Raw genomic sequence first — 14,831 nt, forward strand, 5'->3', positions numbered from 1 at the left:
TACAATACTACTACTGTATGTGAGTTTAATAAGCTTCAGAGTTTGTGTTCACCCTGCAAACCAATAATAATTATCTCATCTCCATCTGATGTCTATCTACCGTTCTAGCTTAGTTGGAGAGAAAGAGAGAAAAGGTCTATGTAAATAAAATTCACAGAGAAAGTCTAAGTTAGGTGTCAATAACAACTGGATGGTACATAATCAAGAAAATTTCTTGGAAATGAGAAATTCAGCAGTGCATCCGATAGTAAACTGATTAGATTTTTAAGATCAAAGATTCCAGTAATGGTGTTTCTAACCTCATAAATATTCAAAATGTCTTCATCACAGCATGGATGGATTTATGCTGGTTTATTGTGTTGGTATGTTTTTTTGATCCCCCCTAATGAAATATGTTGTGACTATAGCTAACAGAATAACAGAATTGGAAGGGATGATAACTAGTTAAATGGCAGTATCTCTGAAACATCCATTAATATTGCCATCAGTATTTTTTACTTTGGCTCCCCTGGTAGAAACAGCACTAGCCAGATTGAGCTCAGCAAGCAGAAAGCAAGTTATTTGTTGACATTTTTCTTCCACTCCCAAGCAAAAATCTGACCCCTGGTCCATCCCATAATATGTATGAGATGACATCAGCGTATTTCAATTCCATGACTGCACGAGCAAGAAATAAAACAAATAAAACACCTGAAGCGAGAAAAGCCGTACCTCATAAATACCAGCCAAAAGGCCCATGGTTTAATGCAGTTTGCCAGCTAATGTTTTACAGGTAACCTGGACTTCAATTCCCATCCTCCACTACCATGGAAGAATGGCATCCATTCTAACACATCCAGATGTGCAAGGCTGGAGAAGGCTGCTTCAATTGACAGACTACAGCCAAGTTTCATACCTTGTTTAAATTCCCCTATTTTCTTCACAATTAAAAGGGAGACTATCTTGTCTCAAATTCAACTCAGCTTTTAATCTACAGTATAATAAATACTCTAATTTCCTTGGCAAACCTATTGAGATAGCTTGCTTCAATTTTTTCACTTAAGTTTAGCCAGATCACTTCCTAGTGATCTTCCATCCAAATCATGCTTTGCTTTTTCTGAGATCAAGTAGGTCAGCTGGGAGTTGTAATTCATTCTCAAAAGTGAGGCAATATAATTGATACACACCAGGGTCTTTTCAACTTCCAAAGTTCCATTTTACTGAAGCAGAAGCCATTGCAGTCAACCAAAATCATTGGATAACACTCTTGCCTGGTGTTGGGCGGAACTAAGCTAAGCATAGGATTGAAAGATAGTGTTATTAAAATTGGGCCTTTATTTTCTCAAAATTATGATTTTAAAAACCCACAGCTTTATTTTGGGTACTTGCTCCTTCTTACAGAAACATGCTGTGCTCAATGAGCAGACATGGCAAAATTTTACAAAAAAAAAAAATATGGATACAGAAGAGACGCTACAAAAACAGAATATGAAATATACCAAAGAACATACTAACAGTCTTTATTATGATTTGTATATTCCGTAGGCATCAACCATAACCCCAGGGTTCTTTTTACGTATCTTTCAGACATTGCATTTCATCTTTAAAATCAGAGCATCCAGATTATCATTAGGACACAAACTTCTGTCCATTGCATCTCCAGGATCAGACTGAAGACAGGGAAGATTATTATCAAGTTTCAGAGAACGGCAGCAACAGAGAAGACAAGAACCTACAGTGTAGGGCAGGGGTAGTCAACCTTGGCTCTTTTATGACTCGTGGACTGGCTCAGGAATTCTGGGAGTTGAAGTCCACGAGTCATAAAAGAGCCAAGTTTGACTACCCCTGGTAGAGGAAGGACGGTCCAGTCAAAACTGCCATCATAGATGCCAAGACTTCAGTGCTTCAATTTAGGATGGCCAAATTTACGTATGGTACTCAAAAATATTTTTCATCACCAAGGACAGAGTTAAAGCCTTTCCTTTCAAAGGAAAACATGTTGCCAGGTACTGCAGCCAAAACACATGCACTCATTTTTAAAGAAAAATCATTAAAATGCGAACTGATTGAAGAGGAGCTAAAAATGCAAAATTTAATAGCTATTTTTTTTATTTTTCAAAACGAAAAAGTTCGAGCCTAGCGCTAGAAAGGGGTCATCTTGATCCCTTGGTAAAAGAGGATGTCCTATAAAAGGGATATTATGCCAGGAAGGCCAAGCCAGCCTACTTTTTTTTTTAATTCTTCCATTGTTCCCCAGGGCAACAGTCTTAAGGCCTTGGTGTGCAAGGAGAGCCGTTCTGCTTCCGTATCACATTCTGCAGTACACAAGGCAGAGAGAAAACAAACAATCTTTCCAATTTCATTAAATCAAAATGGTTCAACACCCTGCTTTGATCTGGCAGGTTTAGTGATCTGTAATTTTTCTCTGGGTTATACGGATAACTAAAAATTATGGACTTATTATATCCATTTCGTGTACCTCAACTGGGTATTTTACACCCATACGCCTCAGAAACACAGTCTGGGCTGGAAAACCTACTACCCACAGCAAAGGATGGGCACGTGTCCCATTAAAAGAAGCTGGTGGGAACGTGAAGATGGGGTCCTCCGTGTCTGCATCGGTAAAGGTCACACATTCCCCCACGTAGTCCAAGGACACTCGGATTCTTTGGGGGTGTTTGCTCAGGGACAAGGCCGTAACAGGGGAAGTGAGGGCCCAATGTTGGCCCTTCCACAGCCCCACAGCCCAGATCCCCTCCTCTGGGCTGAAGTCCATCATCCCCTTCTTCTTGGAAGGATCTCGGGTGACTCCCACTGCCCAGAATTCCCCATCGCCCACTTCCAATTCCCAAAAGTATCTCCCAGAGGTGAACCCATCACAGCCCAGAACCAGAGCCCTGGAATCCAATCTTTGGGGAGTGTCAGGGACATAATGTAAGGCAGGCAGCCTGTGCTGAGATTCTCCGTCTCCTGCATTTCTTTGGTCCAGGGGCAGAAGAGCACTTGAGAAATCCGGATCAAGAGTTGGAATTCCTGTGAGCAGAAAGAAACAACATTTGTCAGCACCTCGATCTCCTTCCAGTACTGAGGCTTGCTTCTGGCTCAGCATCACTACGTCTCTCTCTGTATCATTTGTAGCTGTTCCTGGCAGCTTCCCCAAAATTCACATACACTGCAACTCTACCTTGGACTGGGATGCCCAGAAATCACACCAGCATGTAATCAGCAGGTTACCTGCATAAATCCCCCAGGCGGTTCAAAAATATGAATGAATAAATAAAAACAAGTAAAACTATTATCTACTGAGCCACAGAATCCTCGAGTTAAGGTGGTTCCAGGGTTGTGAGCGCTCTCTGCCAAGATCTTAAGAGAGCCATCAGATGGAATTAGATGGATCAATAGGTTAAAGCAAAGGACAAGGACTTTCAAGTCCAACTCAGAGGGCTTGTTATGTCCAAGAGCCATACTGATCACTCAACTGAGACTCTTAAGTATTACAATTAAAGAACAGCTACCTCACAGATTAGGGAAATAAAATCTCCAAAGAGTACTTTTCAATCACAAATCTGCCGTATGTCTCAGATATGCAATCTTGCAGATTTTTTTTTTAATTGTCTCATTCACACAGTTAAGAGAAAGGGGGGGGGGAATCAAGGTGCCAATCTGCTGGTGACTAAAAATTAAAAGGAAGTTCTACACAACACTTTAAAAGAATTCAGAGTTTTTTTTATAATCTCCAGCTTCGGAATGTTTCTAATCCTTGGAGTTACAGTTTTGATTTTCTTTCCTTATTAAACTTGCAATCATTAGCCCTTTGGCAAAATACTCTACCAAAATCATTGTGAATGCAAAACGAATAACTTGCTAAGACTTTCGCATTGATTTAAGTTATACACAGTGCTGGAAGAAAAGCAAGCCATGTTCCCGCTCTGCATGAGCAATATATCCTCAGTAGCTGAAGCAGCTTTCGTTGGAAATAAGGTAAAAACACAGAAACAAACCCAACAGATGTTTCCCAAAAACTCACCTTTATCATTCAGTGATCTCAAAGTTTCTGTTCTCTCGATGGCATATGTCACATTATCTAAAGAAAGCAGGCATTTGTCAAAAGTTAGCTCCTCAAATGTGGAGAAAACTGAGTTTACTGATTAACCAGTAAAACCAGAGGCATATGGTGGTGCAGTGGCTTAATGATGCTGGAACTGCCAGACAGAAATGGTTTGCATTCTGGCGGTTCAAGCCCGGCTCTGTGAGACAGACGGAGCTCCCCTCACTCAATCCCTAGCCCCCTGCCCACCTAGCAGTTTGAAAGCATGCAATAGATAAATAGGACTTCAACAAAAACAAACCTAAGCCACCTCACTGGGAAAAACCTAACTGCGTTCATGTATCCCGAAAGTGGAAGCCAGCTGTCAGCCCTGTCCCAGTTTGGGCATTTAGAAAGAAACAGCCTTGACTCCATTCGTAGGAAAAGGTATACTTTTACTAAAGCCAAGTGGTTACAGCAGTGGTTCTCAACCTGTGGGTCGGGACCCCATTTGGGGTCAAACGACCATTTCACGGGGGTCCCCAAACAACACAGTCCGCCATTTTTTCCCCCCTTTTCCTTAGCTGTGCTACTCTCTTTTATTCTATTGGCTTTTGAAAGCCAATAGAATAGACTCTCTCGAATAGAGTCTAATTCTATTGGCTTTCAAAAGCCAATAGGAATTGTCCAGGCTGTCTCTGCCCTGCTGAGCCCGCCAAAAGTCCCATTCTGCAAACGGTGCTGCACCAGTTGAGTAGTCCTCGACTTACAACCGGTTGGGGGTCGCGGCATTAAAAAGGTTGAGAACCACTGGGTTACAGTGTAAGTAAAGCCAGATCTGAATATTACTGCATAAACCCAGTGATTTTCCCTTCTCCCAGGCCCCCTTGGTTCATTTTGTTAAATGTCTGATGACATTCAAACTAAGTATTTTGGTAACAGTTCTAAAGTTTGGCACCTTTTGGACGGGCGTTTGCATTCCATTCTCATGCCCGTGTCCTTGGATCTTTCACCTGCTGTCACACGTTGGCATTCTGGATCCTGTCATTCCCCCTTCCCTATATACCCCTTCTCCCTTTTTATGGCAGGATGCCACCAAAGCGAAGCAAGGCTGAGGAGGTATGATGGAAGAGCTGACACTGACACGGGACCAGGCTTCCTGGCAGAGCCCGTAAGAGCCAGCAACCCGAGAGCAACTAGTTAATTAGCATAAAGCTAGTTTCTCTCTCCCCCACCCATAATGCACCCAGAATAGAGGTGCAAGCACCAAACAGAATGAATTAGCAATCTAGGCTGTCGGGACTGCATTGTGTACCTAGCACAGTGTTTCTCAACCTTGACAATTTTAAGGCATGTGGACTTCAACTCCCAGAATTCCACAGCCAGCATTGCTGGCTGTGGAATTCTGGGAGTTGAAGTCCACATGCCTTAAAATTGTCAAGGTTGAGAAACACTGACCTAGCATGTGTAGACTTCCCTGACACTGTATGCCGTACACGAAATAAATAATTGGTTTACCTCCATCAATGTAGGGTCAATCTGCTAGTAAGGCATTATTTTATCTTCCAAAGAAAGTATACTTGACACAGCTTGCTTTTAGCAGAGTAGATCTGATAACTTGATTCCCTCACTTTAGCTGTCCATTGAATGGCTTCTAATAGCTGAATTTTATTTTCCCTCCATATTTATTTTCTCAGCACATTCAGCTTAGAGAACCATTCTGATGTTATTCTTTTCCTACAGCAGCTTTTGCCTGCATCATATTCTGACTTAACCCTTCAACTTAACGCTTCCATTGGTCATGTCATTTTAATATATTGTGTGTATATATCAGTGGTGGCGAACCTATGGCACGCGTGCCAGAGGTGGCATTCAGAGCCCTCAGTGGGAACACGCGCCATGCCCCAGAGATGGCAACCGTCCCTCTTCAACCAGACACCTGCTAACTCCCCAAGGTCCCACGTGGCTGGATGCATCCCAGCACCCATACGCTCTCTGGCCTCTATGTGTGGGGGCCAATGGTCAGGCAGCAGCCGCCCCGGCCCCTGCCTTGCCTTGCCCTGAGACAATGGCACCCCTGCCCTGCCTTGCCTCGCCTCACCCCACCCCACAGGACGAGCCTCCTGCCCACCGCCCCACCTGCCAGAGTCCCCGTGGATCTCCCCCAATCCTGCCTGGCCCCCACATTTCTCTCTCCCCACAAGCAACATTGAGGCCACACCCACCCAGTCTGCCATGACCACCACAGCCACACCCACTCAGTGGGCCACACCCACCTGGCACCCGGCGATAAATAAATGGGTTTTGGGTTGCAGTTTGGGCACTCGGTCTCTAAAAGGTTCGCCATCACTGGTATATATTATCTTACTTATATATTATTCTACTTTTCCTTGCCCTCATTGCTTATCACATAATTTTAGAAGTAAAACAGAGTTTTCTCCTCTCTAAGCTGCCACTCAACACATTATGTCAAAATTTAAAGACCAGCCTATTTATAAGTAAATAGCACACAAAATGTCTTAGGATGAGTAGTCTTTAAAAATGAACTAGACTCACAGTATCCTGGGTTAGCAATTAGAGATTATTGATTATTTAATCACTTTTGCATACCTTGAAATCTATTCATCGTTTTCTTCAGAACCACCCCTTTTCGTGACAACAGCTCCAGTCGGTCTCCCAGCTTGGATGTCGCCTCCTCAGCTGATGGGAACTGTTCTGCGGTGCATCTGAATTTGTTTAAAGAGCGCATTTATACCACTTATGACAAAGTTCGAATTTGTCACTTTCTGCATTTTTTGTGTGTGCATTTCTTAAGGGCTACACTGAGAAGAACATGCTAGCCTAGTATCCTAATCCAAGGAACGAAGCATTAGTGCATACTAGATTCTAGCATCTCACTTTTTATATATTTGCCTTTCTTGCTCCAGAAATGCTAACTCCTATTTCAAGTGTGCAAACTGACACAATTGCTTCAGATGGCAAATTTTTGAGTGCTGGCAAATGACACCAGCAATAGAAACTACTGGACTTTTTCTGCAAAACTCCAACATCAGTTTTGACGATATGTACCCTGGAGAATTAATAATACATTGTGCTCCGTTCATTAGCATTTAGTGTGGCAAATCCAGTATTCTAAAAATAATTCTTCTTGCTTTGTCAGTTACCGTTTTTCTCTTCTTATGGAAGCTAAGCACTTGCACCCACATTCCCTACAACAGTGTTTCTCAACCTTGACAATTTTAAGGCATGTGGACTTCAACTCCCAGAATTCCACAGCCAGGTTGAGAAACATTGCCCTACAAGATCAGAGCTACTTCCACTAATGTGACCCCCCCCCTCTGAAAGCACCTTGATTGCCCCAATTTTAGCAGAGAATGTAAGAACACCGAGCATGACCTTCCTTTGTCTACAAGCCCAAGGATGGTGCTTTAGGATGGAAAACCCCGTGCAAAAAGGAAAGGAGGAGAATCGTACGTACCTGGCCAGGTTTTTTTTAATGTCCTAGAAGACAAAAAGAGAAAAGAGAAAAAAAAGGCACTAAGCACCACAATGCTCCACCCCTGCAGTCTATCGCTGGCTAACGGGGAGCATGCCTCAGCACCCTTGTCTCGGGCTGCAGAGGACTCCGTGAGCGCTGTCCAAGGCATGACAGGTGGAAGCTTTGTTCTAGCCTCTGGTGCTTACAAGGCAGGGGGAAGTAGCCTGCCCCCCCAGTCACCCTCAGGCTCTTACCTGTGATCCCTGAGGTGGAACATCGGATGTTTGCTTCAAGACAAGAGGTGGGGGATGCTCCGGTTACACACGGGAGCCTTCGGGCCACGTTGCTCTCCCTGGTGCTGTAACTGGTTCTCTGAGGAGAAGGGCTGCCCTAATTCTTTCAGCAGCCTTCTCCTCCCCGAACTGTCCGCCCACCCTTTCTGCCAGTGAGCAGGCTGGCTTTGCGCCCCCTCCAAGGCCTGCCCACCAGCTACACCTTGCTTTACCACCCACGTGACCTCTAAGCGGGCTGTCTGGTAGGCACACCTAATGAAGAGGAGGGCACGGCTTATTTCAGCCCAACCGGGGCAACTGTGCCTTGCTTTGACAAGGCCAGGCCCAGAAGGAAGGACCCCAAAGGGCCCCCGCCCCGCAATGCCCCGTCCCAGGATCACGGTGCCTCTTCACCATCACCCGTTGTGCCTCAGAGAGATTCTCTGCACGTCACAGGTTACCTAAAAATCTTGTCCTTGTTGCTTGTGATCAGAAAGCTGGTTGCAAAATAATTAAAAAACAAAAAAACAAAACAAAAAAGGATTCTGTGCCAAGAGATCAAGTGCGCAGGAGGTGCTGCTCGATTTTTAAAATAAACCAGCCTCACATCCTTGGAATAGCTACATATGATGTTCGCCACGGAGTGGACCACAGGAAGACCCTAAGGAGATCCCAGAAAATGCAGGCTTTTTTGCAGGCACACATACGGCACAACACCCTCCTGTTCTTCTCCACAAAAGAAACCCCACTTGTCCTCTAGACACCCAAGTTACTTCCCCACCCACCACAGCCCTTGTCTCTTTGAAGGCATGCACTCATCCGTCGGCCAAATGTTAGGAGCAACATCGAATTCCCATCCCGTCACTGCAGTGGCTGCAGCCCGAGAACCCAAACACCCTTGAGAGAACCCATATTAACAGGAGGACAGTACGTACTAGAGGTCTGCATGGCAGCCATACCCGATGGGTCCCGACATGAACCTGAAGGAATGGGGTCATCCAGGCCAGCTTCTCAACAGCCTTCAGGTCAGGCTGAGGGACCTGGAAGTACATCTGCCAACAGCAGAATGCTATGATGTCATAGCATTCTGCAATGGGAGGAGCTCCAGAGCTCCAACTCTTCCTTGTAAAAGTCCAGGGGCACCACGCCACGAGAGCACAGACCAGACTAGTTAAGGTCCCCCTTCGTCTTCCCATGAAAGGTCAACACTCTGCAAGGGTGGAAAATACTCCCACCCACAGCCACTGAGTTCATCTGGCTTCATCACAAAACAGCCACATCAACCAGAAAGGCCAATGCCAGCACCTGTGCAGAGTAGAAAGGGAAGGGGGCACACTTTTCAGAGAAGCCCCCATTACCTGTCTATATGGCCTGTCCCCCACTGTCGCCAATAGGTAGATTTATTTTATTTTTTCCCCATGAGGAATAAATAGTTGAATCCTTGTGCTGGTTCTAACAGGGATCACATCCAAGTTCACGTTTGACCAACTGTATCTAAAGGGCCAGGAATTCACAAACCTCACATCCAAAAACCTTGGGAGCCCAATGCCAGGGCCTCTGACTCATTGCTAAGCTCACCTCCAAGCCAGAAAGAGAGAGACCTTTTGAGATTGCAAAGTCTCACCTGCAAAAACTCACTCGCCGGTTGCTTGCACTTCACCTCCATCTCAGTGATGACATCGCCAATGCGAGAAAGTTCCTCTGAGATTTGGGTCATCATGTCGTCTTTCTGCTTCTCTATGTCTTTATCTAGCTCTTCCAGCTGGGTCAGCAGGCGTTCCTCCTGTTTTTTCAGGAACTGATGTAGCTGTTCAAATTCAGTGACGATGTCCTTCCTTTCAGTTTGAACCTTTTCCTGTAAAGAGGCAGGACGAGAAAGGAGTGAACCATCCCAATGAGGAATTGTAACCAGAAGATCGCTACAGATGCAGAATGCAAAACTGATTTGTGTTATACAGCATTCTGGAATCATGGGACCACCAGTTTGCAGCTTTCCTAGCCAGCTTCCAACAAGCAAGATTAACGGGGAAAGAGGGATTCTCTTAATGACCATGTGCTTCACTTAACAACTGCAGTGATTCATTCAACAACTAGGTTGTAAAAATCGGGCACAACTCACTTAACAACAGCTTGCTTAGCAAGGAAAGTCTGGTCCCAACTGAGGACTTCTTGTAGGTGTTGCATAAGAGACAGTGCAGACACAGAAGAAATGGCCATAGAACACTTTGAAAAAAGGGAGAATCAAAACACACAAGGAGAATTGTTGGAGACGTGAGGAAGAGAGGAATTCAGAAAATCAAGCCCTACCTCTCTGCTCATGATATGTAATGGCACCTACCGTGTATTCTTGGATTTTCTTTTCGCCTGTCAGCTTCTGATTCCACAGTTCATTCTTTTCCTGCTTCAGGGATTCTAATTGTGCCTTAACCCGCTCCTGAATAAATAAAAATGGCTTGAGATAGGGGGGAGAAGATTAGAGGCAGTAGGATCTTGGACATTACAGCACAGGCAGCCTGCGTTCACCTAATATGCTAATCTTCGGCTAACTACATTACCTCACTTGGCTAGTTCAGACAACAAACTAACCCGTAAATGAACCAAACCGGACTGCATACAAACTAGATTAGCCTTTCTCAACTGGGGTCCCTGAGAAGTTGCTAGAGGTTCAGCAAGAGGTTGTAATTGACTTTGCAAGCCACACAGTGCTATACTGTATTTATATGTCAAATTTAGAAACTGCCCATCTCCCTCATTGAGTGACTCTGGGTGATATACGTATAATAATTTGTATGCAGGGAAACCTGAGACTTAAACATTATTTCAAGGGTCCTTCAGAATAAAAAAGTTGAGGAATACTATAGTGGATAATTGCAATATAGGTGAGAATGTTGTTGGGCCAATGTCATAATGTCTGTCCCAAAGAAATATGTATACAAAGTAAAATTCTGATGTCTTCTCAGTACTACAAGTAATCTAGTTTGAATGCTCTTGGGGTTTTTTTAGGCTTCATAACTGGTGACAGCCATAAAGCTAAGTCTTGCTTCTTAAACAAAATTCAAGAGTCTTGGGCACTGATTCTATCTCTACCCAACCCCACAGTCCCAGAGATTACCAAAGTCATACAATACACAAAACCTTGATATTGGACACCAGATATCACAATGCTTCATTCAGCTGCAGATTTTATTTCATTACAGCTAAAAATAGAGAAGGTCCTAGTGCAAATGTTCTTTTAGAGCAGGGGTGTCAAACTGCCGGCCCGCAGGCCAGATGGGTCATGCCGAAACTGCGCCCACCCCAGCTCCGGCAATGGGGAAAAAATTGCGATACGCTGCAACGTGACGTGGCGAGTTTGACACCCTTATTTAAGAGCCTAATGTTGGTGACAGTTGACTTTTCAAATGCTTGCATGGATTTGTGAAGCAAAAATTGGGTTGTTTTTTTTTTAAAACCTTTCAAAACCTAGCGTACAGTTCTGGGATCCTCTGACAGTCTTTCTACTATGTACTAAGCTCTAATGCTACTTAGCCTTTTCATGATCAAATAGTCAGATGCTGCTAACCTGTAAGAACATAGTGCAGCAAGCATAAATAAATAAAATAAAGCAAGAATTTCTCTTCTGAACCCGGTCTTGTCAAAGAAACATAGGATAATATTAATTAATAAATAATAATGATGCTGATGCTGATAATAATAATAATAATAATAATAATAATAATAATAATAATAAATAGAGCTGAAATGAACCTTGGAGGCCCTCTAGTCCAACCCCCCAACCCCTATACCATTTCAGACAAATAGCTGTCCAGTCTCTTCTTAATGTTAAGCTCTATCAATAAATATGTGAGATTAAGCTACAAACAGAAGTATGATTATTTAAGATGTTGTGCATTCCATATAATAAACTGTTATGTATATGGTGTGTGTGTGTGTGTGTGTGTGTGAAAGCTTTAAGTGCTATAAAAAGGGAACACTAGAGAAACATTGGTAGCTTGGTAGGCAATTGCTGTCACTTTACTTGGCCCAAATGGTAGAACCTTTGATGAACATAATAAACAAGCAGGTCAAAAAAAAAGATAAATAGCAATACAAGTAGTCATCAACTTACAACCATTCATTTAGTGACTGTTCAAAGTTACAATGGCACTGAAAAATGTGGCACATGACCATTTTCCAGACTTATTGTTGCAGCACCTCTATGGTCATGTGATCAACATTCGGATGTTGGCAACAAGCTCATATTTAGGATGGTTGCAGTGTCCCAGAGTCACCTTTTGCAATCTTTTGACAAAGTAAATGGGAAAGCCAGATTCATTTAACAACCATACTAAATTAACAACTGCAGTGATTCACTTAACAACTGTGCTAAGAAAGGTCATAAAATGGGGCAAAACTCACTTAACTACTGTCTTACTTAGAAACAGAAACTTTGGGCTCAATTGTGGTTATAAGTTGAGGACTACTTATAGTGTCATGTCTTCCAGATCATTGCACAAACATGTGTTTAGCACTTCTGAGATTGCTGGTTACCCTTATTTATAACCCTGTTGTCGACACAGCAGATAACTTGGTCAAATTAACACTTAAATGACCATATTATCAATTTACAATTCATTCAAACCCTGGTCACTTCATATTTAGATTACTGCAATGTGCTTTACATGGGAATGCCCTTAAAGACCATCCAGAAACTTCAGCTGGTTCAAAACACAGTGCTCTGAACAGTAATGGGGCGTTCTTGTTGGTACTGCTAGTGAGCTGCATTGCCTGCCAGTTGGCTTATGAACACAATTCAAGGTGCTGGTTCCTACTTTTAAAACCTTGTGTGGCATAGGACCTGGTTTCCTGAGGGATCATTCTTCTCCCATTGTTTCTGGCTGGTGGTACCTTTGAGTTGTGCATTACCTGATACCTTCTATTAAATGTTATTTTATGGCACCTAGGAAAGGTACATTTCCTATCATGGTCAATAACTATTTTAGATAGCTTCTCCTAAAGACACAAATGGTACAGCCTGGGATTCTAAAAAGCCCTTAAAACCAGGCTTTGGTCCTAGGCTTGGGGTTAATATATAGGGGTAATGCTGTTTTCATAGTTGTTTTTAGTCCAGGTTATCTTGTTTTATTTTATTTTTAACCATTTTAATTTATCATTAAGTTTGTAAGCTGCCTAGTCCACTCAAATGGTGGCTCTATTAAATCATCACATTATGTTGGGGAAACATATTGTAAACTGGAAACCACAATCTGAATAGACACTGGTCCTTCTATCTGGCATTCCCGATCTGTAATTTTTCACAGCACCCAAAAAGAATAAAAACAAATTATTTAAAAAAAACGAAGACAGGGTCGTTTAGACGGAAGGCCCCCTGGCTCACCCTTACCCTGTAATCCCGGGCTGCCCTCTCGACGTGGAAGATGGTGTGAGCGCGGTGCTCCTGGGATCGGTCGCAGTGCGCGCAGATCGGCGTTTGGTCTTCCTCGCAGAAGAACTGCAGTACGTCCTGGTGGATCTCGCACAGCCTCTCTCCGCTCCCATCTCCAGCCCCTCCGAGGGCGACGGGCGCCCTTTTCCCTGTTGGGGAGGCAATGGGGAGAGGGGCCGGGGGCGGCGTGGACGGGGCGGCCGGGGACGGCGAGGGAGCAGGGAGCAGCGGAGGGGTCGGCGGCGTTGGGGCCCGAGGTGGCGGGGTCGCGGGCTTGGCGACGACGGGCGCCGGCGGCACGATGGTCGGGGCAGTCACCACCGGCGACGGCGCCGCGGGTGCTACTCCTACGCTCGGCGGGGCGACTACCGTGGCTACGGCCGCCGCCGCCGCGGCTCCGGGAAAGGAGTCGAGCCTCTGCCGCTTGGGCCTCTCCACCACCAGGTTGGCCAGCAGCGGCGGCGGCTTGATGGGCCGGAGGTTCCTCTTGCGGGCGCTGGCGCCGCACTCCAGGCAGGAGATGTTGATCTTCGGCTCGCCCAGGCGCTGCCCGATGCAGCCGGTGCAGAAGTTGTGCCCGCAAGGGAGGCACACCGGATCCGGGCAGTAGACGCGGCACAAGGAGCACCAAGTCTCGCTGGGGTAGCGCGGGCCGGCGGGGATCTCGGCGGGCGTCGTGCCGGGCGGGGGCGAGTCGGGCGGCGAAGGAGGCGAGAGCAGGCAAGGCGGGGCGGGCTGCAGCAGCGGCGGTGGGAGCGGGCCGCCGACCGACAGGCCCGGGTGCTGCGCGCCTCGCAGGCGGCTCCGGAGGAGCCTCTGCTGCAAGAGCTGCTCCGCCGTCATCCCGCCCAGGCCTCCGCTCATGATGCCGGCCGACCGCTCACGATGTGCTCCGCTCGCGAAGACGGCGCGAGGCCCTTACGGCGGGAGCCCCGATTGGCCGCGCTGCCTCGCGGAAGGGGCGCGGCTGACGCGACGTCGAGGTAGACGACGGGAGTCGTTAGGGCGCTAACGCTTCGCGCGCCGGAAGGGAGAGCAAAAGAACAGGAAGTCCCCTCTTGGTGGAATTTCATTTCCTGTTGCTTTAAGTCGCGCTGGCTGCTGGGGCTACCGGAAATTGCGTCCCCCAAACGGGGCGATTGTCCGCTTATTTGGATCGCAAACGAATTAGTTTCAATAAAGGGGAATATTTGGAGCTCAGAGTTGAAACGAGGGATTCTTGGTGTAATCTCGGCTTGCAGACCTCTCGTTATCCAAACTCGGGTAACATCATTGGTGCTAGTAGGGAGTGGTGGTTGCTCTCAATTTGTAACCCAGTGGCTAGCCCTGTCATAGAGTTTACTTTAGTATTGTAGGAAGTCAGCACCCCCCCCCAGAGAAGGAAATATTTTGGGGGATATTAAAAAAAAGGCAGAATATTATATTTCCCCAAAGGAATAATAGAAAATCTTAGGCAGAAACAGCCTAGTCTTCCCCAAGCAGAAACTCAGCAGGCCAGCTCTGTAGAAATGCACATTTGATAATCCTGTTCTGAAAGATGGTCAGGAAAATTTGAGCTGATGTTAGAAAAACAAAGACTCCCAAGGACAGAACATAACCTTTAGGACATAATAGGATTAACCCATCACCATTAGAATACCCAAAGTTCAT

At 45.4% G+C, this 14,831-nt stretch overlaps 1 protein-coding gene across 4 annotated transcripts; it reads right to left on the reverse strand.

Annotated features, from left to right (window-relative positions):
* Window positions 1–1,327: 1,327 nt before the first annotated feature.
* Window positions 1,328–14,227, reverse strand: LOC120315938 (tripartite motif-containing protein 15-like). 4 transcript variants are annotated; one of them, XM_039360993.1, is made up of 9 exons: window positions 13,140–14,227; window positions 10,095–10,208; window positions 9,381–9,611; window positions 8,692–8,808; window positions 7,739–7,771; window positions 7,485–7,507; window positions 6,617–6,732; window positions 4,007–4,063; window positions 1,328–3,012 (listed from the first exon to the last, which is right to left on the reverse strand). In XM_039360993.1, exons 1-9 carry the CDS (start codon window positions 14,043–14,045, stop codon window positions 2,429–2,431), a joined length of 2,181 nt encoding a protein of 726 aa, XP_039216927.1. In that variant the 5' UTR covers window positions 14,046–14,227; the 3' UTR covers window positions 1,328–2,428. The 4 variants fall into 4 exon arrangements, with proteins under 4 accessions (XP_039216927.1, XP_039216928.1, XP_039216929.1 ...); XM_039360994.1 differs by having other exon boundaries at window positions 10,095–10,190; window positions 13,140–14,226; XM_039360995.1 differs by lacking the exon at window positions 8,692–8,808 and having other exon boundaries at window positions 13,140–14,226.
* Window positions 14,228–14,831: the final 604 nt, after the last annotated feature.

The sequence above is a fragment of the Crotalus tigris genome, unplaced genomic scaffold (genome assembly GCF_016545835.1).
Source record: "Crotalus tigris isolate CLP2741 ecotype Arizona unplaced genomic scaffold, ASM1654583v1 scf7180000019189.1338056, whole genome shotgun sequence".
Lineage (NCBI taxonomy): Eukaryota > Metazoa > Chordata > Lepidosauria > Squamata > Viperidae > Crotalus > Crotalus tigris.

Bases quoted from the DNA above. Each gene is read 5' to 3' on its own strand.
- LOC120315938 (XM_039360993.1), bottom strand. From the start codon at position 14,045: ATGAGCGGAGGCCTGGGCGGGATGACGGCGGAGCAGCTCTTGCAGCAG. The intron at 7,772-8,691 runs GTACGTACTGTC...CTTGTCTTGAAG, and splicing joins GGCTGCCATGCAGACCTCTA to CAAACATCCGATGTTCCACC. The intron at 4,064-6,616 runs GTATGCAAAAGT...TGCTTTCTTTAG, and splicing joins AACGATGAATAGATTTCAAG to ATAATGTGACATATGCCATC.